The sequence below is a fragment of the Photinus pyralis genome, unplaced genomic scaffold (genome assembly GCF_008802855.1).
Source record: "Photinus pyralis isolate 1611_PpyrPB1 unplaced genomic scaffold, Ppyr1.3 Ppyr1.4_LG6, whole genome shotgun sequence".
Lineage (NCBI taxonomy): Eukaryota > Metazoa > Arthropoda > Insecta > Coleoptera > Lampyridae > Photinus > Photinus pyralis.
In genome coordinates, this window is record NW_022170663.1 from 7,938,736 (window position 1) to 7,965,166 (window position 26,431).

The 26,431-nt window shown below is 35.3% G+C and overlaps 1 protein-coding gene across 4 annotated transcripts in view; it reads right to left on the reverse strand.

Moving 5' to 3' along the window:
• The window catches only part of LOC116172987 (myocardin-related transcription factor B), a 55,683-nt gene that overhangs the window by 2,924 nt on the left and 26,328 nt on the right, over positions 1-26,431 (reverse strand). For all 4 annotated transcript variants that reach the window (XM_031490270.1, XM_031490272.1, XM_031490269.1 and 1 more), the window contains 2 exons: positions 262-471; positions 45-110 (listed from right to left, as the gene is read on the reverse strand). In XM_031490270.1, the coding sequence (XP_031346130.1) occupies positions 45-110; positions 262-471 (276 nt within the window). The remainder of the gene's footprint in view (positions 1-44; positions 111-261; positions 472-26,431) is intronic.

Consider the following 26,431-nt stretch of genomic DNA (forward strand, 5'->3'; position numbering starts at 1 on the left):
AAATTATAATCACAAAAGAGGATTTCGATAAATTTGGAACTTACGAGGCATAATCCCTTGGGCCACCAGCTGATCGAACGGTCGCCTGAGCATCAACTTCACCTTCAGGGCTGTAATAAACAAACGAAATGTTACCATGACACAATATAATGCTGCGTGCAAATAAGCGATACACGTCCCCGGAAGAACGTACATACGATATCCGATACTGACCTAGACGGGGTCAACACACAGATCCTCACATTTTCCCTCTATACTTACATTCTTTATTTTGCTCGAGAGTATTAAGAAGCGGGGTCGTGTCGACGATCGCTTTTGGAGGTGAATCCCTGGAAGTGGCCCCCGACCCACCCTCGGCCATAGTGTTGTTTTTGAACCACTCCGGGTAGATAGCAGCGATGGTATCAACTAAATCACGATCCAACTCGAGCTGCCAATACCCGGAGCCAGAATCACTCTGATGACTGGATTCTGAAAAGAAACATTTCTTAATTAAAAAAATGACGTTTCATTGAAAAATTATTCTTCAGCTCTCCCCGAACAAAGATCATCGCGTAGGAGAAATGGGCGGGCACCTCAACCGGATTTTCTTCGCGTTAATTTATTATTGAAATAATAATTAAAAGTGTGTGATACAAATCACGCGTGGGGCGAAGAAAAAAGATCAACAAACAATTTATTTTTACAATTTCCATAACGTAATCTGCAGGTGAAGAAAAAAAACCGTTAATTGTACGTAGTCACGCGGGCGTCTTTGTGCCGTTGTTATGACATTGAATATTAAATACCTGTTGCGATATTTTTATACCTGTCTCTTTTACGTACATAAAAACACAAAGAAGAAAGTGATTTTTTGAACAAAAAAAGTGACCCAAAGTCTTTTTGTGCGATGGGCTGGGAATTGTTTGTTTACATTCTGACGTAGCATATATTTTCTAAAATGTAGGCGTAGGTAACCATGTTAACAAGACGTTGCCTCCGTAAAATAAATTGCGGCACTTTTACAAGACAACATCCATGGCTAAGATTGCCCTAAATTACAGGGAATAAATACCGATTTGACAGTCATACAAATAGGTTTTCAAAAAAAACATTACTGACCGTGTTGGCGCCCAACTTTACGTAAACGACAATGTCGAAAATCATAAAATCCGCCAATGATTTTTAATTAATACGTAAAAATAGATTGGTGTCAACAACGCATAAATTCACATTAAATACGCAGTTTGTAATTAATAAAACAGGGGAGAATAAACTAAACGCCCATCTTTAAATCACTCAACCACCCACGCCAAAACGCGTTTAGATAGACCAAATAAACGTATAAATTTTTTTTTCGAGCTGACGCAATCCGACTGTTTTTCATTAATTATTTCCCTATTTTTAAATACGGAAAACCTCGCCAAATATCGCTCCAATTCAACGGAAAAGCGAAATGTCATTTTACAATACAATTACCGGATAAACAGGCAGATATGTACGGCACATTGCCAAATCTACCTTTTTTTTTTTTAATTCTGGGACGTTCCGAAATCGAGTTCCCGAGCAATGAGTGACGTACAAAGGTTTTACATACGTAATTGTTTACTAGCCAAAATTAAATACAAATTTGTCAATGTGCACTGAGAGGGTGCCCATCAAGTGTTATTATAAACGTAAAACGTTCATTGAGAAACGCGTACAAATTGTGATTTAATTTGGCTATCAAAGGAGCATCATCGCCATCCATAAACACCTTATTTAGGGATAACATTTTTGGGGTCCGTTAACTTGGCCCCCCCACTGAGAGATTTGATAGTCGTATTATTTTGAAATGAATGCGCTCATATGCGCCACCGATAATAACTCTTGCGCCATTATCGTTTTTTAGAAATCCGAAAAAACATTTGGGGGGGCCAAGTGAACGTAGCCCCCCCCAGTACGTATTTTGTCCCTTGTAACTAGGTCACCTGATACATTTGGTTATGCGCTCAATTGCGCCACTTGAATTAAAGCTAGCGCCATTACGGTTAAGCCGTGACAAATTTTCAAAAAGTGGGGGGGGCCAACTTAACGTTTTTAAAAGTTACTTTTTTTTAACATCTTTTCATACGAAATTGTACTCTCAGGTATGCGCTGAAATGCGCCGTAAAAAGATATCTTTGCGCCATTCTTGTTTTTTGGTTATCCTTAAATATATTTGGGAGGGGCCAAGTGAACGGAATCCCCCATAACGCATTTTGCTACCGGTATTTGTGCCACTCGATACATCTGGTTATGCGCTCAATTGCGCCACTTGAATTAAAGCTAGCGCCATTACGGTTAAGCCATAAAAAATTTTTAAAAAGTGGGGGGGGGCTAACTTAACGTTTTCAAAAGTTACGTTTTTTAACATGTTTTTTCTACTACATCGTACCTTTCATCGTGCGCTAAAATGCGCCGTAAACAAAAATCTTGGCGCCATTATAGTGTTTCAGAAACACTATACAGGGTGTTTTTTGGGAGCTTTAGTTAAACGATTCTAGGAAAGTAAAATAGGTAGGTTTTTAAACATTTGTATTTAGGAGTTACTCCCGAAGGCCGAATCGATGTAAAATATGTTCAAAATGGACGCACTTCCGGAAATAACTTTTGAAAACGCTAAGTTAGACCCTCTACTTTTTAAAAATTTTTTATGGCTTAACCGTAATGGCGCTAGCTTTAATTCAAGTGGCGCAATTGAGCGCATAACCAAATGTATCAGGTGACCTAGTTACAAGGAACAAAATACGTACTGGGGAGGGGGGGGGCTACGTTCACTTGCCCCCCCCAAATGTTTTTTCGATTTTTCTAAAAAACGATAATGGCGCAAGAGTTATTATCGGTGGCGCATATGAGCGCATAACGAGCGCATTCATTTCAAAATAATACGACTATCAAATCTCTCAGTGGGGGGGCCAAGTTAACGGATCCACATTTTTGTCCATTTAACCAACTCTCTATCTATGCTAATAAACGAGGTCTATGTACTTAACACGAAATTGGATACAACCTGTATAACCGCGTCTTTACATACGAGCACAAATAAACAGAGCTAGTCCATAAAGTTCCTAAAAAATTTTTAATTTTCCACACACCTTTACCTTTACGCTTAAATTTTTAGATAAAAGAGACAAAAAAAACTTTCGGATTTATTCGACGACAAAAACCATAACCAGTTTCGGGACTGTAGCCTGCAGATTTGGGTTGCGTAAGATTGATCGACTTTAAAATCATTCGGGATTGGTAGTAGCAAAAGACATTAACCAATACACAATTAGACATGGTTTAACGATACGCCATTGTATAGGTGGGAACTAATTAATTCAAAGTAGAAGGGGTTAGTTTTTGCGAGAGATTCGGATTTTGGCATTCAAACGACCAGGAAGTTTAAAAATTCCTTAAGTGGAGAATTGCAAGCCTAAATAAACAAACACTGCTCTCATCGAGCGATAGTGATGGGAATTACATAAAACTATATGGTGTAGTTTGCTTAGTGGAAAATTTCTCCCGAAAAAAACAACATTCTATAAACTATTTTTCGATGAGCAGAGTAAATTAACCACTGAAACAACCAAGGCAACCAAGACAAATTCCTATTGAAGAAACATTGGCATTTTGACGTCATTTCTGAGATTGTATCGGACCCGAAATTTAAATTTTCCCAAACGAAATTTGACTCAGCACACAAAAAGCTGTAAAATTGCCCAGTTACGCTAATCTCCATCTGACTATAGTGACTCATGTCACATCACATATCATGGAAAGTTCAATTTGCAAAATATGTACACAGAAAGACCCATGAAAAAAATGAAAAGGCGGTATGTATGAATTATTAAAAATAAATTTTCAAAAAACGCTCAGACATAACAATTTTGGGGTCAAATTAGTAACCTTTAGCTACTATAACACATTCTCATTCACTAATACCTTCATCTCTAAAGCTAAACGTTAGAGTTACACAAAACCCCTACATTTTTATTAATTATTTTCTTAAATTATCGATCTCACAAGTAATCTAACTCAAAATAGACTAGAGCCTGCACATATACACTACATCAGAAAGCTTTTAGTGAAAATTTGAAGTCTCTAGCTATTATAATTGCTGAGATCTCAGCCGGACAGCCAGCCAGCCAACCATAACGAATATAATAGCGTATTTCTTTCCAAAAATTCGCTAACAGTATATTTGTATAAAATAAATGTATCTGATTCTCGATCTATTTTTCTTTACATTTTCTTTTGTACTTTTGTCGATTCTATCACGTCTGTTTCCTGAATTCCTCCTCTTGTTTCTTTCTCTAATTCATCTATTTTTCTCTTTTGTACACTCTTTGCCCTACCACTACTTTTTTGCCGGTTGCCGTTTAATCCAGGATTTTATTACCGCCTCGTATAAACAAGAACGGCGCACAAATTTTGTTAATAAACATGTTTCTTATCCTAACTATAAGCGCAATGAAAACTTCTGTACTTTTGACCACTTACGTCATTTTATTCACGGTCGAAAATAAATAAGTCAACTGATCGAGTCCGTCACACAACGAAGTTCCCTCGCGACTTTAAAGTTTTACTCGTAATGGCAACTCAAAAAAAATTTAAAAGGACACACGACAATAATTTAGTGGAATTGGCGGCACAGTTTTCCCTTGTAACTCGGCAATTAACTTTCGTAATACAAACATCTAAACTTTCAGTCGAAAATACACGTTACGCGGTATCAAGCCGCGCTCGACTTCCATAGGTTCGCCTTGAAGGTTCATCGAAAAATTTCTCCCTCCCACATAATTTTTTAATGTATTCGCCGAGTAAAAAAAACGAAACGGAAACCAAGCTACGGTGACCTTTTATACATGTAAGGGTATAACAGAAAGTTCGTTCCTCATGGACCGTAAGAACGATTTCAGCAACAGTGTGGTGTTTTGCTTGCACACTCGCTTTTTATCTAAAAGCGCTCCATTCTATTGCATTTTAGTTCTGTTCACTATCAAGCGGTACACGTATAAAATTTCCTATACTGGCAAATTTGAAAATACGAAACAGAATCTTTCTAAGCCTAAGTGTGGCGTCACACTATGCGTTTTTACCGCTCCCGCAACCGCATCATATGCTGTCAAACAGCATCCATTTTAGCAGGAGCGGTAAAAACGCATAGTGTGACACCACACTAAAGCGACCGCCTGTTATTTTATTTCTATTAAAAATTACTTTAATTAAGAAAAATGTAAATAATTTGAAAACTACCGATTTTAGGAATAGAACAATGTCATATCAATCGAATTAAAAATAATGACGAGACATCCTGTATATGAGAATTTATAATTTATTGAATTTAGATAAGGTGCTTTAACTTTTATCACTTTTAAATTGTTTAATTTAGATAAAATGCTTTAATTGAGACGCATATGATCAAGTTTGAGGAAAGGTTTCTTCATCAGGCTATTGCTATAAGGAGTTTGATCAGGCGAAAATTAATTAACGCACGTTGTTAAGTGCGAGTTTCATGTCGGCGAGTTTATTTGAAATTTCATAAGGAAGGAGATTATTCCATGTTGGTGGAAGCGGTTGAATTTCGTGACGGTTAAAGAGCGTGTAAATTTGTTTACGCTAATTTTCGGGTAGTCAGCTGTATTTGTTTTGTTAAAGACGCAAGTTAATCAAAGTGGTGTAAGAAGTTTAACGTGTTTTGTCAGATTTCGGAAAAAGTTTTGTCAAGTTGAAAAAGTAAGCAGTAGCAGTGCATAGCGAGGCATATTTGTTAAGGTTCTTTTCTTATTAAAAGTTTAAAGTTTCTGGCATCCGAACAGCCAGCGAAAATTCAACAAGCTAGATTTGGTAATCAATTTCGTTATCAAAAACAAGTTTCCTGAAGCTGTCAGCAAGTATTTTTGTGAGTTAAGTGCGTCAGATTATCGCCACACCAGACTAATTGAATTTTTAACAAAAAAATTGTAAGTAAATTAAGATTTTTATTAGATATTTTACTGTCGACCGCCTGAGTGCGGGGTAATATGCCCAAACAAGATTTGTATTGCTTTTCTTTCTTGAAATGATTTTGTTTCGGAATAAACTTTTATCAGAACGAAATTGTACCCCCCAAAACAATTATCTAGAGCAAAACCCTCGGCAAAACCAATTGTTGAAAATGAGGTTAATATTATTAATCGATTTTTTGAATCGGTAAGTACACTTCCAAGAGTGCTGGAGGGGTTTAAAATATTTTCCCCTTATTTTCAAGTGTGTTTTCCAATTAGCTGATTGGTTGCCTTTGTTTATTAATTAATTATTTAGATTAGAATCAATGGTATTAAAGAATCCTTTCCTTTTTGTTAAGAAACATGAAGTGTTAGTCTTTGAAATTTCTTAAATTTGGATCTCCATCATAGGTGCGCTTGTAAGTACGCAACTTTTTTTAAGTACACTAAAAGAAAGCCATATCCTTTCTTTATACACTGGTACAAATGGGTTGCCATAACTATGACCGTTTTCAAGTAATCATTTTTGAAAGTACCGTCTCCATCCGCCATTTTTTAAGTCCAAATAAGTTATAATAACCATAGATTGTAGATATGAACATGTGTGTATCAAAAGAACCATTTTGAAAACTGAAGCTCCCAAAAAACACCCTGTATATCATCTATATACAAGTTTTTTTGAAAATTTGACAATATACCGAGAAAAAAATTATTTTCATAAACATTTAATTGGACACAATTAAACGTGTTTCAAAATCCGATTTGTTGTTTAGTTTACGTTTTACCATTCATTGTGTTGGTACAGTAGACTTCAACGTCTGTAAATACATGCGAAATACATTGAAATTATGCGTAGGTCATTGAATGGATCACCCAGATCTTGAACCTTTCAAAACGATGTTAACATCGTAAAAATAAGGCCACGCCAACAATCACTACTACTACAGACAGTTTCTAAATATTACTAGCATAGTAAACATTAGTTATGTCTCGAGTTGTGTATTAGTTTTTAGGACAGATAAATCAGTTGGAACGCTAATCATAGTTGGCATAGCATGTAATTGCAATCACATGGCATTTGTGCGAAAATAAGTTACATTTGCACCTTTACCATCTCATATACAGTTCAATAGATTCGCATCGGAAAGTCGTTGCCCCAAACGAGCTTAACCTATATATCAAGTACTTGATCTATTTATACTTTCCCTATTATTGATAGCAGATATGCTTGTAGTAAGTGGTTCGGCCCCCTTGTTTTTAACAACAGCACTTAACGAAGGAATAGTTTCCAGCGGGGACGATCGGGAAAAAACCAACAGATGTTTACGAAATTTGCATAAACGTGTTTTACGGCCTGGCAACGAAAAATAAGCGTATTTATAAAATAATAAAATTCTCTCGCTTGCTACAGCCAGATTAAGTTCGTATTTATAACTTCGCGGGACACCCCCATTGCATTATGTCAAAATAAGCGAATTCGTGCTCTTGCCAAAGTGTATTATTCAAATAAATTTCCGTTCGAAGTTTTTCCCTCAATTTGCCCTAAACTCATTGACTGTTCAGCTATTGTGGTTACCATATTATATCATTCCAAACGTTGAAGTGAAGTGAGAAAAATTACGCTACTTTATTGTAGTTCTAGAAATTCAGACAGACATCGGGGCGCCAGCAGCCGCCATCGAGGCGCCTTCAACTAGAAAAAAGATTAATCACATTGAAAGGTTCCACCCTGTATATACAGCTTACGACGATACATACATTTTTGAGAGTTGGCAACCATGCAATTTCTAGGTGGGAAAAAAAGTTGCCTGCGCCACCTAGAAAGCACGAACAGGAGTTACGTTTGGCATCTGGTCTTGAATGGAGGTAGTGAACGTTTCGCTCCATAAATGTTTGTTGTTATTTTGTGTTATTTAATGCAGGTAGTAATTTTTGCATTTCTTTATATCGTATTTGTGTTTTGTATGCCGCATTTTATATTTGTTGTGTGTTTGAATCTCTGTTTTTGAAATTTACTTTGTTTAACCGCAATGCAATCATATGTGTGATACCGTTATGCTATTGTTTTTAATTGTTTACATTTTTGGTGTAATGTTTGCTTAATTTATGTTTATTGATGTTGATTACTTGGTCTTGTCCTTGAAGTTACATTCATGTAAGTTTTCATTTTATTTTAATATGTGGAAATTACCGATTCGTTTAATGTATGTACCGACTTGTTGTATGTTACTAACAATTTTCTCCGTGAATGAAGCAGTCTCGGGAAGGTGGAAAAAGAAACTGTAGTCTATATTTATGTGTTAGGGCACCTAATTCCGTGCACTGTCTTCGACATCCAACTGTAGGTTCGAAACCCCGAAACCAGGGGCGGACTACCCATCTTGCAGGAGCGAGATTACGCTAATCAAAGCTCTTCAGTTTAGAATCTATGTGTGATAAATGAGTGGCGATTCAATAATTTCCACATATTTTGTTTTTAGTCAAATTTGCCTACAAGGCCATGTAGTTTTCCATCTTGCTTTCAACAAAAGGACTTTATTGCACCAAAGATGAGTCACATCCTGTACTTTTAACCCTTTCTCAGAATCTTGGTACCTGCTTCTACCTGACCCATTGTCCCCAAAAACTTGCTTTTAACCTTGAGTGTAACCATCCTTGTGTATATGCATTTACTATCTTTGTTAACTACTGCTTAAACTTTTACAAAATATTTTGTTAATTAACTTTTGGACTGTTTTAATCAAACTGCAAGGTTTTTCTTACGTCGTACTCTTTTTATCCTTGGCAGTGACTTTTGCGAGAGTACGACACCTTTTGGCTTTGTTTGTTTTGTTTATATTAATGTACATCAACTAAATTTCCGGGTTTTCACAATCATGATAATTACGATCATTATTAAACAAACTTCTCACAATTTCAGTGTTTTATTTAAAATTCCTTCCCTACTGTGCTTCAGGTCAAAGCGTTGTCTACAACTAACGTAAGGAGGCCCTGCCTTAGATGTTTTATCACGTGCCACTTTTCAAATTTAAGCGGGTACTTGTTTAGTTTTAGAGGGAATAGTCATTCGGGTGGCCATTTTTTAAAACGTTGCTGGGTTTATTTTATTTCCGTGTTCTTGTAGTGTGAAGTTAGCGTAGAACCTGGGGGTTAAGTACACTACAACATATATTGAATCCGTATTTACTTTGGCAACCGTACCGTATCTATGCCTTTTGCTTTTTCTTGCGCAGTAATTTCTACCGCTGCGTTTAGTTACAAGGTAAACTTTTTGTTACTCTCTGTTTCATTCATTATAAGAGGGGGATATTGTTTCGCTTTCCTGCATTTGCTTTTCCGTAGATACGCATCGAATCCGCTTAGTTATTATTCTCGCTTATAGAAATTGCTGTGCGCTTTAATTCACCAGCAGCCGGTCGCCGCTTACCCTTTAGAATTCCTAGAGCCGACTGAGTTTACCCGAGGCCGTACTCTTGGAGTCCGCCCGTTCGTTCCGCCGACAGAACACCCAGGTTGCCGCCGACTGCCGCTACTTTCGGCCACACATGATTTACTTACTATAACTTGTAATTTTTTTAATTTTTTTTTAAAATTAAAATTGTAATTATTATTGTCGTAATGATGATTTAGTTTTCATGCAATTTGTGCACGGATTTACTACCCCATTACCAGAAGAATTCAATATCGGCGGATTTACACTTGCACTTTTCTTGAAAGAAATAACTAATAACATCGGTATTATTACTATCCAGCTGTGTCTAGAAGTTAAGAAAATCAATACCATCCAGACGTAGAATATATCTTCAAAACAACATTTTTTTTAAAGAAACCTTTTATGGTATCCAAATTTATAAAAAAGTACTACGTACTTTAAATTTGTGCTCAGTGGCGTACTTCGGCATGGTGAAGAGGGGCATATTTTCTAAATGGCAACTACGATTTTTCATTACATATTATTAAAGGGTACAGTTTTTGAGGTATACCAGCAGAAAAAATTAAGTTTAGCTGAGCCAAGAAAAACTAGCTCTTAGAATGAGGTTCTTGTTGTAAAGAATTTCTTTAAAATTACTACTTCAAGATTGTACACCCTGAACACAATCTGGGGTTCTTTAAAATAACGATCCAAATTAAACCTCAGCATAAAAAATAGCAGGAAATACTAGGACACACTGTATGTAAATAATTATTATGTTTACATTTATTTGCAACTATTTTCATGCGGTACACATTCTTGCTACCCGAATGAACGCGTTGATTTATAAATACATGCAAAGCGAGGCAATTTCTTGATACACATAAAATGGGAATAGTAGAATAACGATGTCAGTAAGTATTGCAGAAATAAGCTTTACGTTAAAAATAAAAATAATTAGAAGCATGTGCCGAAAATTTTAGTAGAAATAAAATTTAAGCTTTTTTTTAATCCCCGAGCCGAGCTTATACTACCTATACCCGTAACGAAGGACCCCAATATTGGTAGAGCCCTCCCAAAAATACTTTTAAAGTACGCTAATCCTTGAGGATATCCTTGCCTGAAAGATTAAATGGATACCTGACATAATTAGTAACTGACCTAAATCAAAAATTGTAACAAACGCATACAATGTTTGAAAATGGCAAGTTGGAGTCGGCGTAGGTCAAATACTCTTAATGCTTTAATCAATGGGCGCGATAATGTTATAAATAATCATATTGTCCGTATAATTGAATAGTGAGGTCTTACTTTTGGCACGTACTCGCAGATGATGTGCCAAGTTACATAGTGATACTAATCGATGGTATAATTAAATGAAGTTAACTACCTTTATTATGGAACTTTTACACTTTTAGGGTTGCCGCCAGATTTTCCCTCCTCCTCACACTGACTATGTGACAGCCGATAAATGGCCCGGCGTCAACGATTTGTTCATCTATGACTTATGGTGCTCCTCCCTTCCAGCGACTTATACACAAGAAAAATGTCTTCACTTAATTATATCAAAGCCGCTGTGAAATGTCGAAACGAAATTTAATTTTAGTAGTACGTATATTCTTCCAGGAATGATAATTTATTCTAATTATTTCAACCTAAAATCTGAATATTAATGGGTTTGATGAAGCCTAAATGCGTTACGCATATTTCACAAAAGTTCACGCAGTTTAACGACATACTTAAGCATTTCCCCATGACGCTAGTATCTTCTGCTGTGTTTTTACTTATTAGCCCAAGTTTATTTAGGTTGAGGTAGTAAAAACTTTATACTGCCGCTCGTCTAGGTCTATTTTTATTAGTTTTCGCATTATTCATACTTAAGCCTGGCCAAAAATCACCATTTGTTTTCATTACGGATTTAGGGACCATTCATTTCGGGTGAATCATTCGATGTCTCAAGAAAGTTTTCTCATTTGTAGAGAAAATTCCTTTTCTATTTAGCGATTGACCAACGGATTTTTGTTAAACACTCAAAAATTGTATTTTGGATAAACGCCAATTAAATTTTATTGGCAGAAACGACAATGGTTAATGACGATTATTCAGTTTGACGCAACCATATACAAATAATTCCTTACAGATTGTTCAGTAAACTTATTTTCTCCAAATCCGAATTTAGATTTTGAAATCCAGCAATTTGAAGCGCTAGTTTCAGCATTCTGGCAGCCCTTAAAGCGAGGGTTGTTAAATGAAGGTCCGACTTAATTTGCTAAGTTACAATTCACAAATAAGAAAGTTGCGTTTGCACAGTTCACTATCAGACATTCAAAATGGAATCCATGAAAACATTAAAAGGCGTGGAAAAGAACTGCTGTCTATGCCTCGATTTATGCAGCAATCCATCGTAATGCTCATGCAGAAAGACCGACAGAAGTTGCTTATCATCATGTGGAATAAGATGCCAAAACAAAACACCAATAGTAACAGTGGAAGCTGCGAGCCAAGACCTTATACCAAAACTTACACAGGATGTGTTGCAACGAGCCCTTGGAGCTAACCTGGTTAAAAGTGAAGGTGGGCCTCTTTATCGATGTAGAGCATATAAAAGGCACCACAAAGGCATGACCAAAGTAGGAAATCCTCACTTAAATACTTAAGGATAATCTGTCCAATTTATTTTGTAAAATCTTACTATGGTCTTAACGACGCGGTAAATATGAAAGTACCGATACAGTAACTGTATTAGGATATGTCATATGTCCACAACATACATTTTACCTTACACATCGCCTTTATTCACAGAATTTCGCAAGAACACAAACAAAAGTGTAAATTCATAGTATAGCATTTTAGCCCCAATATGGCGACCGCAACGAACGACCAATCAAAAATGAGATACTCGGTTGTAGCCACTGTTTTAAATTGAGTCACTGTACCTATACCTAGAAACGATTGGACTCAATGCCATAAACTTGGGAAAATACAATGAGAACATTATGTCCTTTTAATATAAAGAAATCCGCGAGATGAAATCTTGTTTTACCAGCATAAACAATTACCATTATTTGAGTAAGCAGGTACACTGCTATCGATGAGGGTACAGGTTTAATAAATCAATTTTCCGCCAATAAAATAAAATAAAGCTGTCGAAGGCTTCCTGGATTTAAGTTATTATACAGAGTGGCTAATAAAGATGGAACCAAAGCGCTGGTGTGAAAACGGTTGAAGATATCGGTTTGAAAGTTGTATGGCTTAAATGTGTTTGTGCACATTCTAGCATGAAAAGAAAATTTTTGTCTCGTATGGTTTTTTGACACGGCTGCCATTTTGTTTTTTTTATATGGCAACATAGGTCTTGCAACACACATCGTTGGAAAGCTTATTTTACCTTCATTACGAATATACAATAGGAAAAATACGGTTACACAAAACTAACTAATTTATTAGAGGGAAATAGTGAATAATACTTGGAATAATACAAGAATTGTTATCTTTTTTTGAGTTCCACTACATTTTTATCCATTTTAGTTTACTACAAATTGTATTACATCCTCTTTCTGGAATTTTTAATTGATGAACAATGTACCTACGAGTTTTCGAATTATTTAGTTTAATAATTTTTGTGTAACCGCATTTTTGCTATTGCACATTCGTAATGAAGGTAAACTAAGCTTTCCAACGATGTGTTCCAAGACCTATGTTGCCATTTAAAAAAAAACCAAAATGACACCCGTGTCAAAAAAGCATACGGGACAAAAAATTTCTTTTCATGCACAAACACATAAAACTTTCAAACCGATATCTCCAACCGCTTTCACACCAGCGCCTTGGTTCCATCTTCCATCAGTAAGATCAAGAACGGTTTATGTAAGTAAACAATTGGAATTCGTGCTACTTCAATTGATTTCCTTAATTACAAATTTAAAAAAATAGTACAAATAAATACAAAAAAAGACTTCGAGACCAAACGAGAGTCTCCGCGAGTCGGAGAGTCGTGGTTGTCTCGTCTCGCCGCTAAACCCCGGTTTCGTCTCGAAAATTCGAGACGAGACGAGACCAGTATATTTAAAATTACCGCCCCCTAGTAGAGATTTAATGAAACATAAAAACATAACATGTTTTTCGACAGCTTGCATAATTTCCCCGATAATCCACCGTTGCTAGACTTATCAGCGACCCTACATTTAGTTCCCAAACACTGCTAGTTTGAAATGCCTCCTTCACCGACACCCTAGCACCATTCAGTGTTAATTTGTCAAGTAAAATGAGTGGTGCACTAGCTGATCTGAGGCAAATATACCAAAAATTGCTGTGCCTAACACATGCTCATGCGCGATTCTGCCCTTTTGTGTGTAGAATATGTGTACCAAATTTGGTTCCAATCGGTTCAGCCGTTTAGCCGGAAATGAGAGTATAGGCGGACCGACATCATCGCGATTTTGTTTGATTCGGATTCCTGGTGCTTCAAAACATGTATTTCCGTCAAAATAAGTCGGGGGAGGTGGAATTTTTCTCCCAATGAAATTACCTCCCTTACTAACCGTAGTCCGTAATTTTGAGGAATGCCTGGCAAAACACATAATGAGCATTACTAGGGAACTTGCTTAGGTACGGTAAAAAATAAGTATTGCCACACAACGTGACAACGCGGCCAGTGTAATGGGGACACTTTCAAATACGATCCCAATGGAAGAAATTTATTATTTATATGATCAATTTATTATATTATATTAGTTGAAATTATTAAAAAGAAATGAATCGCAAAATTTAAGATAGTCCAAGATAGGGATGTCTACTATGGGGATCTCGGAAACCATAGAAGATATGACGTTGGTTTTAGGAAAAAGTTGCGCAATGAAAAAGTTACTGATGCCAATTTTATTTTTTATATGGTCTTCATTGAGTAGCATTTTTTATTACGAATAGGACGATGTACGGTACAAAAAAGGGGTTAAATGGGAACTGTTGTTGTTGGTTTCAACAGAACGGTGCACCCGCGCCAGAATACCTATCGGACATATTATCCATTTTCCAGGAAATTTTGTCCGACAGATACTTTTGCACGATCAGGGCGTTTAAACTATTTAAAGTTTAAACTGGAAAAAACTTTAAATTTCAACTTCAAATCCTTAATTTTTGAAAAAAATTCTTGAAAACAAATTTTGGACGAGAGCTAAAATCTAGTAGGAAGTATAACAAAGCATGAAAATGGAAGAACTTGATAGAAGATTTCAAATTTGAACTTTAAAAACAATCGCAATTTGCTTGGATAAGCAGCATTGAGATTTAGCGCTCAAAAAGTTCCAAAAAATTTTGAACTGACTAATTTTTTGGATTCGTAGCATGAAAAATTTACAAAAAATGATTTAAGGGCGGAAATGTATGAGCTGCTATTTTGTTTGTTGTGTAAGAGTCCGGGAATCGACAAGGAGAAGAGTTGCATTCGAGCTGGCCATTTTGAGCAATTAATCTAGAATAAGAAATCGTAATTTTTAGTCATAAATTGTTATTATATCGCAACAAAGCAATTTTTCAAAAATGATCAAAGATAAAATATGCTTAGAATAAGACCAAGGAATTACCTCTCCAAATCCGACATCACACATGTTCGTTCTTTAGATTCCACTTCCTAATTCTATTATAAAAATATGCACAATTCTCTTATCTTAACGCGCACCTGCGAGAAACATCTGTTTACAAAATTAATTAATTTTAAGCGATAACGCAACTCTTATCGCAACGATAAGTGATGAAAATCATAAGATACACTTTTCAAAGATGACACAATTTTCCATATCTTAAAAACGTGAACTCTGAACAATTAAATACACAAAACAAACAAACTGGTATGGCTATTTAAACAAAAATCAGACATCGTCCATACTAGAGTGTTCCATTAAAAAATTAGGTTAGGTACGATAACTTTTCTACCTTTTACCATTTTAAGTTTGACTAAAATAGACTAAAAATTACTGAGATATCTTATAAGCGTAAAAAATATTATTCTTATTTATGAACGGATTTTTTTTTTAAAGATTAAGGGAAGATGCTTCCTAACAAATTAATTAAACGTACATTATAAAAATACAGTCAACTATTAACTCCAAATACTTACGCTGTGTATGTTGCATGAAAAATTTAACACAAGGGATGATGTCATATTAAAAAAAAATAAATAAATTTTAATATATACACCTATTTACATTTCTTTTTTATAGATATATATTCAATATTATTTATTGTACTTTATTGTGTTTTTTATTTATGTTGTTATTGTGTGACAGTTACAGCACATTCGTGGTTGAAATAAACGCTCGCTCTCTCTCTCTCTCTCTGTTATTAAAAAAAGACTCAAATGATTCAAAAACATTTAAAAAGATTTTAAAAAATACCAAACAGATTTTTTTAAATTCTTGAAGAAAAAATCTTTTTAGATTATATACAGGGTTCCACATAAAAAATGTCCGAACACTTTTTGACATTACCCCGTACCCCACAGACCCCCCGGTACTACTGTTAACTAAATTAACAATTTTTTGGAACACCTTGTACAAGAAACAATTTATTACCAGCTGAAATAATGAAAGTCAAAATTGTAGGGTGGAAAGCTGTACAAAACATAATTTCAAGCCGAACTTAAATGACAATATTTCACAGAGTTGCACAAAAGATTTTAAGTCCTCTTTGAAAGTCTGAGGGATAAAGGGTACAAACAATAGCTTTAAATTACAACAAAACCGTTTCTTTGATAATTCGTAGCACGGAAAATGTATAAGAAAGGGATTGAAGCGAAGATCTGGATTTAAATGCGACCCAAAAGAAAGAAGGCATGATGGGAATTTATGGGTTTACTACGAAAATTATGGACTATAGCGTAATGTAGAAAATATGGGCATAACCTCATCTTGAATCTTTCCAAAGAATGAAAGGGGATGTGCTCAGAAAATGGAATTTTAATTTGCGCGGGGTTCAACGTGTGTAATAATACATTCATCTTTTTTTAATTAGGGTGACAAGTCATTAAAATTATTTATCTATAATAAAAAATATGCTTTTCACACGAGCGAAAATTGTAACCATTTGATAATCCATCAGACGCACAATTATTTTCACGCGAAAAACGTTAAAACTTTTTTCTCAGTTTATTTTAGTTAAAATTAGACCTATTTTTATTAAAATAAACTAACATGTTTCATTTGGCGAATATTTTGGCATTTGTTTACGTAAGCGTTTGTTACTTAAATTCTATTACTAAATTGCTCTCACATTGTTTAACGCTAACTAGCAAAATAATGCTTTAAATTCCTTCCCAAATTACGTCGCTCATATCCGTATACAATTTAATCTGGAGATTCGCTTGAGTTTCAAAAAAAGATAACGAGAGTCTCCATACAGTTTTGATTAAGTGTGCTTCTTTACTAGATGCACCAACACCAAGGCTTACAGGTAAACTTTTCTTGATTCGTTGCCCGTAGTCATTTCCGCTTTGTAACTAACAAGATACGAAGAATCGTATTTTTTTGACAGTCAGCTCGCATTCGGAAACACGACTTTTCACGCGGCTCACACTCAATAGCACTGATCCTTGAACTCGTAGAAATCGATTGCGAAGGTTTGATATAGCTGCATGTTTTCGTACTCGAGTTAGACGAGGAACAGCAGAAAATCATCAAGGGGAAAAAGCTTCTGTCCATGGTCCAATGGCCAAACCCTACCTTAGCCCTACTCGCGATTACCGTAACGCCATGAATGAATCAACAGTTGCTGATAAAGATTTTAAAATGAGTCCTCTCTCGTAACTAGGGCAGCGGATTGCATGTTTTAATCGCAAGGAGATCCCGAAAAATGGTCTCGTAGCCAAATTTCTAGACTATTTTATTCGTTTCCTGGAGGCCTGGACTGTATAACTTGTCATCGGAATCGAATGTTGATTTATAAATAAATAAATAATACTGTAGGGTACTTAACAGCGTTGAATTCATTTTTGCCTCTCTCAAAATATTGCTATCTGATTTGAATATCTATTATTCAAGGTTAAGTGCAAGAACAGAGGGCGGTAGTCTCCGCCGAACTGAGTTTCGCCTTGTAGAAGTGTGATATTTTATGTCTGGTTTGTTTTTGGGAATAATTAAAGGCAATATTATTATTATTATTATAGCTCCTCACCCGAGTAGGTACGAACCATTTTGAAGTTGATATTGTTGAACGTTCTACCGGGGTCTATGTGCTATAGTTAAAGACGAGGTTCCAGAGCACTTTCTTTAAATTCCCTTGATGCACCATATTGTCCTTTCTAACAAAAGTATTCACCCGTCACCTTCTGACGTTGCGCTCTAATGAATATTATGACTTATTCTTAGATGTATGAATTGAGAAATCACTTCATGCCATGATTTTGTTTTTCGGCACTCGATGAGTAACCTGCATTCTTACCGTAGGTATTATTGCAACTAATTACTTGCATTTTGCGTGGGCCAAACCTTATAAATACTCAATTCGTGTAGGTTTCGCCGTTGCGAAATTGTATACAGCATTGCCTATACGATTCCGGAATGTTCCATCTCTTCTTACCCTAATTACCCGGCAATTGTTAACGTGGAGATAAGAAAGTTGCCAAATGTGTGGTAGAAAATAGGGTACCTATTTTTAATTAAATCCCAAAACACATCGCTCAATTGTTTAAAAATAACTATTATACCTACTATAAATAATATGTTTGTGCCCATGAGTAACTCGCTCGAAAGCCATTTCATCGGTTAAAGTTCGAAGTTAATCATTTCTTATACAAAATATAGTAGTCAGGTAATATCGTTGTCGGACCCCTCTAATGCATACATACATCTAATATTTTTACTCTTGGAATTTATCCAAAATAAAGTAAAAATAAAATTACAATACACATTTTCGTTTTATTTGCATTTTTTTAGGGCCGACATTTGCCATTGTTCCACTTTTAGAATTAATCGCGAGGGCATCGGAAGTACCTGCCTACTCTTATTTTGTAGTCACAGCAACTAAACGTGGAATTTTGGATTCGCACTTTTATAACATATTTTATTATAAAAATACTTTGGGCCAAATATTTAAATCACAACTTTTCAATAAAGTTGCCCAAAACGTTTTTGGCAAAGTCTTTTCCTTAGCATAAATGAATTTCGTGTGTCTGGCTCCGTTCGCGACTACATTTCCATTTCGTTCTCATATTAGTAAGAGACAAAAATTTGTCCATATCGATAAATAACACTTCTAAAAATAGACAAAATGGAACTTTTCGCAACATTTCTTTTGCTAATGGAACATGTAATCTCGAGTAAATTGTATACCGGCACGCGCTTCAGAAACGCGTAAACAGTGCTAAATTTTACCTCTAGTATCGGCCGATTGATTCTCGGATTGATCTTGCTGTACTTTGGTTCAAAATTTGGCACTCTTTTTGGCAGCATTGATAAAAACAGTCGATTGTCAAAAAGTTCAATCGGGTATTAATAAATATTAAGAAAAATTATTTTTAGTTCTGTCTTCCCGGCGGTTTTCCCAAGGGCACAAAATAATGATCATTGGTGATAAATTAGATGACAATTAACTTAAAGCCTTAAAGTTTACATATTTTCACGAACACCCGGTATTTGGAGGCGCTTAGTTACGAAAAGTGTCGTGCCGAAAGTACTTTTGTTTGTTCTAGGAGTTGAAGATAGAAGATAAATTTGTTTAATTTCAGTCGCTATTATCGTAAATAAAAAATCTGTAAAAATTCGCCGTTTGCAACCGTTCTCGTCAAGATATTCAAATTCAAACTTCATCCTATTGAGTTTCTTGAAGGGTTTGTTTATTTTTATTTGGCAAGTTTTTTTATGTACATTAATTGAAACTCAATAAAAGTTGTTATTATTATTAAGACGAGGCAAATTAATATTTTTGAATTTCAATCCTTTGGTTTACTAGGTTAATTTAAAACGAGCATTAACGCTGCAAAGTCATGCAGGTTTACGCCGGTATCAGTTTAATAATAGATACAGTGACATAGATATATTACAATCTAGATTTCTATGAATTAATATACCTACTTAAATTATAATCATAAATTGTTATAGATCGTATTGTTGATTTTCAGTGTTATTTATTGCACGATTTACTATTGTACTATTAATGAATATACAGGGTGTATGTGAAAAAAATGGTGTGGCAGAGGGGATCAAATCAAGCACTTTTACGTGTTTCGTTTGGGAGCCACCCTCAAAAAGTGGTGAAATTTACTTAAATCGTTAATTTTTTGTTATTTGCCACATTTGTAACTACATGCGAAATTACATGACTCACTAGTAGGCGGGGGGTACTTTCTGGCCCGAAGGACCAATCTTCAAATGAATATAACTTTTGTTTGAAAAGTGATTTTAAAAAACTGTTCGACAATTTTGTTTCTTAACTCATCTCGGTATGTCCCCAACAAATTTCGTGGAATTCTCTACATTTTCGTTATCCGACCAAGAATTGTAGTGGAATTTTTTTTGAATTTTAAAAAACTGATTTCAGAATCGTGATTTTCATGTTCAAAAACTTCCAGATACCAAACTTCGTCGAAAAACATCGCTCCTTACGATGAAGGGACCTGTGCGATCAGCTTGTCGTAATATAGGGGCGGTGGTGAAGAGTTTTTAATTTTTCGAAAGCGGCGCCATGGTTCGTCGACCAAATCCACGATGCGACTTTTAATAGGTTGGTGATTTGAGCAAGATGCGGGACAAAGCTCCGGTACCATGAGCATATCTGTACAAAGGACGTGAGGTGTGTTAAGTCCGTTGCGTGGGATGAGGTGCTCTAGGTATTTGATTTGTTCGCAGGCGAAGTGGCACTTGGGCCTGCGCACCGTTAATTTAAACTGGCGCAGTGGGTCGAACGTTGGGGGTAGGTCCCTTAAATGAGCTTAGAAGTCTCGGGATAAGATGATATATTCAGGTTGGCTTTTTAGTCGGCGTTGAAATCTGGATGGTGCGTTTCTTAACCCGAGTGACATCATTTTAAAGCGGTAGACACAGAAATTATTTTGGAAATTATTTCTGAAAAATGAAACCTACATCTCTAAAAAGGACTTCACTCTTGTAGTATACAGTGTCATTGATTTTGCGTATCCATTTCTTTTATTATTGGAGATAGGAAAATAGTGTAAGAAGAAAAAATACTCTACTTTCAATTTCTGATACGGCTACATACCTATTCAAAAAAACAAGTGATATAAAAACAAAAGAGGATCAGAAAACCAATTAATTTTTTTGTAATAGAACGGTTACTTTTTTCTGTAATATTCTTAAAGAGTTCGAAATTCTTTTTACAATGATATCAAATAAGTATGTTATAATTACATTAGAAATTAAAGCTGCAGTAATGTTTTTTAAATCAATCGCGGTAACTGTGGAAATTTAAACAAAAACAAAAGAGAGTTTTTCACTTGTCATGTCTGTCACAAAATCATTTTAGTGAACAATATAACATAAGAACCACAATGTCACAAAATAATAATTACACAAATAATTAAAACAAGTTGTAAATCAGCATATGCATGATTAAAGCGCATTTTTGGTAATGCAGGTCAGTATTTTATTAGCGAAGTTTAACATTATCGATCTCACGAGTAATTTTGGCTGTGTTAAATAATTAATTTTATTTAATTTCAATTGACGGTACGTCTTCATTTTGTAAAACAAATCACAAAGTAAATAATAAGTTTTTATACTGGTAGCGCTATCTAACGGTAAAATTATAGCACCTCCGAAACCCATATCGAATTTATTTTCATCAATTATCGATCTCACAAGTAATGTAACTCAAAATAGACTAGTGCCTGCACATCTACACTATAGCAGAAAGCTTTTAGTGAAAATTTGAATTCTCTAGCTATTGTAGTTGTGGAGAACTCACGCGGACAGCCGGCCTGCCAGCAATAACGAATATAATAGCGTATTTTTTTCAAAAATGCGCTAAAAATGATAAAAGGTATAATGTAATGATAATATATAAGAGGCAAGTGCAGTTTAAATTTGTCTTAAGTTATAATAATTGTTCCTGTAACTACTTTTCATTTGTTTTCTTCGCTTCCTGTTGTAAATTTTATGTTTTTGTTTAAATTTCCACAGCTACTGCGATTGGTTCTAAACATCTTAGTGTAGCTTTACTTTCTAAGGTATTTATAACATATTTGATACCATTGTAAAGAGAATTTTAAGTTTTATTACAGAACTCGCAGAAAAAAAGTAACCGTTCTATTTAAAAAAAAAGGAATATCTAACTTTTAAAAAAATTAAAAGCAGAGTATTTTTGCTTCTTCACCTTTTTGCTATCTCCAATAATAAAAGAAATATACGGTTAGACACGCAAAATTAATCACACTGCATAGTAGGATTTTTCTAGGTTTGCACGCACGTCATTGATCTATTACATCTGAATTAGGTACGTTTACATAGTATCTGCAATCAATAGAACAGAATAAGTATGTAGGAAACCATACGAATAGTGCCACGTTGTGGTTGGTATAGTGTAGAGCAGTGGTTCCCAAAGTTGAATGGGCTCCGACCCATCCAAAAAAATTTCCAATCTTGAGACACACCTCTTAGCTGTCCTACAGAAAAGAGGGTATAAATATTAGTAATACTCAGATTCCCTAGTGGCGAGTGGTGGATATAGTTAATGCTGTATGGTTTCCTACATTCTTTTCTTATCCTGTTCTATCGATTGCAGATACTATGTAAACATACCTAGTTCAATTGTAATACACCGATGACGTGCATGCAAACTTAGGAAAATCCTGCTGTATTTAGCTTTGTTCAGCCTGGTTCTTCACCAAGTTCAACACCTCTTAGGCTCTTAGCAGACCTAATAACACTTTGAGTATAGTGATTTTGAGGACCTGTCACCAACATTTTTATTTTACCAATTTGTTTACAAGCCAGATATATCTCATTCGAAAACCGCCCGGAAGGCGTAAGTTTGCGTTCACATAAATATCTTTTTTGTTCATTTTTTCCTTCATGTCTTAAATCTAAAAATGTTTTAAGAACACTCGATATTGTTCCACCATTTTTATTACATTAGTAGTCTAAACAATAATCCTCCCGTCTCGCGTTTTCCAATTCCGAATCTTTTTTTAAATGTTTACTTTCACGCAAGACGCACATTACGCGTACAAATAAAATCTTATTTTATTGAAAGCTCGTGTCACGCCAGCTTTTTGAGGAGGAGAGAAACTGCAGAATGGCGAGGAGAGTAGGTAAACTGCAACACTCTGGAAGATACTCGTAGATTTGGCACCAGATGCGGACGTCAAAAACCGATAAATAGCAGTGGGTTTTTATAATAACAAACACAAACGATTGGTATATAGTTTAAAGCACTTCCTAATATTTATATTAGCGTATGTCAATACAACTTTTACGCAAAATTAGTTCGGTCAAGGTTAAGGTATTTCCTGACATATGCCTCCAAATAATTGGCACCGGATTCGAGTGCCTCTTATCTTTATTGTACCACCATACTTTTATTACATGTGAAGATCTTAAACTAAATACCGCCCGCGGTAATTAAATCCGTTGCCAACGTAAGTGTTTGCGTAACAATTATGTTAAATGATTTGTCGAAATTGAGCTGCAGGCGCGAAATTGGGACACATGGGCTTCTCAGCATTGCATTATGTCTATGAAATGAAGTATATATTCAGTTGGCAGGTCTGTAGACTCCCTCGCACTCTCATCCATAGTAAAAATAGTAACAGCGGCCCCTGGAAATGGCCATATACTGTACGCTTACAACACATTCACATCGAGCTTGCGTATATTCACTAAAACGGAACAATCGTAATTACCGCATTCCGCCTAAGATTTCTTCCGGCTTCTGGTATTTTTTCCCTGATGGCCTAGAGCTCTTTCGGTTTTATGCGAATTGTAATTGGCGCGTTTAAATCACTTCCTGGAAACGTTCTACTTATTTCAATTGCCAATTTTCTTTAATGCCATTATTTTAAGCGTATGTTGATTGTCGCTTAAGTAGGTTATTGGGAAAGTTACAGATTTGTTGTTGCATCTTGTAGACAAATCGGAGATACGTTCCTAAGTAAATCGGATGTTCAAGGGAGTTTCCTTTGAAAGAGACCAAACGCACCATAGAACTTTAATAATACAGGTGAACTGTGTATTTTTATTATTGGGGTTAAAAGTATTCCCAGCATATCGAAGAGTCGGCTTCCCTTATAAACAACTCGAACCCACGATACCTAATAATTTTGCGATGTAACTCTGTTCGACTATTGGTTGAAGAAGGGACCAGGCCGGGCCAGGACCTTAAAGGCTAGGATATCAATTATCTGTCCAAGATTTTCATTTGCTTTGGATTCAGAATGGGAGAACACATGGAATCATCGAAGTCCAATTCTTCTCTCTCCCAAAACATGTTTTTCTTTTATTTTGATGTAGGATATCTAGATTGGTGTTATTGATGTAATTACTAATGAAGAGTTTTTACATTTTTTGGAAAAAATTCTTGCATACATAAGGGTACTAATATGTTAAATAATCGAAAAGAGAAAAACATCTCTATCAAATGTTCCTAATAAAAGGGTACATTGCTATTTAAAAAAATTCCATTGTTTTTCGTTACTCATTTGTTTTCTGAAACAAAAACAACTGAATGCTGCCTTATTACTAAAATGTTGTATACAGCTGTTGTTTACCGAGATATATACTATATTCCTTTCATAATGGACACCCTGTATATTGGAATCAATTATCAATTGGTTTCCAGTTTTTATAGGATATTTTACAAATGTATGTGACTAAAATTACTATAGAATAGCTAACAGTAGCCACATTTATTAGGCATAATACTGTCCGCTCCCCGAACCAAATCGAAAATCTCTATTTAGCCTCTTAATTCCCACTCTAAGTAATTAAACCCGCCCCAAATAGCGGATTGTTAAGGCGGCCATTAATAAATTTTTATTGGTTAATGCCCTTTTCTCAACCAATCAACGTAAGAAATGTAATACTAGACCCTCACTAAAACGGATGTAATCCGGTAAGACGTGGCGTGGAGCAGTTCAATTGAACAAAAATCCATTGAAAGAACATACGCAGAAACAGTTGCTCGTGTCTTGCTTCCAATTAACTAAACCAATTTTTCCATTTCACCAAGATAGGTAAATATTTGTCTGGGAGCACATTTTGTTTATCGCAACAATGAAAACTGTCATCGTACTTATTTGTGCGAAAAATCGATAAAAAATCAAATCCATCCTAATGGGCCAGTTACGTACAGTACCTACTTATTCAGGACTTGTAAAGGTCTGAGACCGGGATGTCCAGTAAAAAACATTAAGGTAGGACCAAAGTGGATGGATCGTAGTGAGAAAAAGGAAGATATGGTACCTGGCTTACAGAGACGACTAAATTATTACTGTGTTCCCATTAGGCAACATAGATGGAACAGATGAAGGATAGAGGTATTGAACAGAGAGGGAATGGAAATGGAAAATGTTGGAAAATTAGTTAAGGGAAAGGCAGAATGGAAATGGAGGGATGAAATTGTAGAGGAAGTAAGAGAAGTTAAATACTTACGGATCCAAATGCAACGAAATAATGGGACAAATGCTCAAATAAGGAAACTAAGAAAAAAGGCGATGTGACAGGTGTTCAAAAGTTACTTTAGAATAAGAAAATACCTTTTTGATACAATGGTGAACTAGAAGGTATTGCACGTAGGTTGTGGTTTAAAACGGAAGGACACCAAATTACCTATTAGAGGAGGAATCAAAAATGGACAAGATAAGGATAGCGTCGGGACACAGGGCAGTAAGATTCGAGAAAAGGAGTGTAAATATTTCAAATGACACCCCTTAAACAAATTATAGTTAGTTTTATCTTTCCCGGCATTTTAATTAAAAGTCTGGATGAAAGGAATTGTTTTCTACCAACCACAGTCCCGTTCCTCGACCCCTTATCGTGATAAGTGATTAGGTATTCCTCATGTCTCAAAAGCGGAATGTCGAAAGAGGGTACTCACATTGAAACGTCTGGAAGAAATATGTCCATTGGTGATGGCGAATATCCGAAAAACGGTCGGAGGAGAGTAAATACATACATAGTATAGTAAGTACATAAATAATTCACTTTCGTTTCACACGTAAAGTGGGCAATCTAATGACTTGACAGGACCAATGACGATGGCTGCTCGGGTTACAAGATTTTTTTAATTAACATCACTATCAAAAACGGGACACTGACTCTGGCCTTTTTAACTGCTGCATTATCTCGCACATGGCTTTGTTAGTAAATAAAGTCAATTTATATGTCCGATAACGTCAGATAAGACTTTTAACTTACGTCGATATTACGATTAATATTCCTTTATGTACGCGTATGGTATCAAATTGAAATATTTTATATACGGAATGTCTTTCAAATATTTCATATAAAGTTTTCGTAGAACTTGGGGTAATAACAAAATAAATTGTAGTGCATTATTATCAATGTTATGTTTTTATATACCACAACGTTGTTCTCGTAGCCATAGAACATTTTATTGTAAAACAGCACTTCTAACCTTTAACAAAATTTCAGAACATGTAGATATAAATAAAGTTCTTTATTAATAATTATTAACAATTTTTTATTTGAGATTTCTGTACGTTGCACTGTTACATTATATGCCTGATATGTTATGATATGCTATCTTTTTATTATCTTATTTTGTTTTATAATTTACCTAATTAGTTTCAACGTATGTTTAAAATCTTCGTCCTGTAAATTGATGTCTTGTCTGTTAGGCAACAATAATAATAAATAAATAAACCGGATATTACGTTCACAACACGTAAATTTTTTACTACAGGGTGGCTCGCTCCCTCCCCATTATTCATCTACCAAGAAAGTAAACATCGATAGCATGCTACTACCTTATAACCCAATAATTTACTAAGGTCCCACAAGCCAGCAGAGTCATTTTAGAAAAATGAAGGACGAAATACATCAGAATTATAGGCTGATTATAGGCCCTTTTTGGACACTTT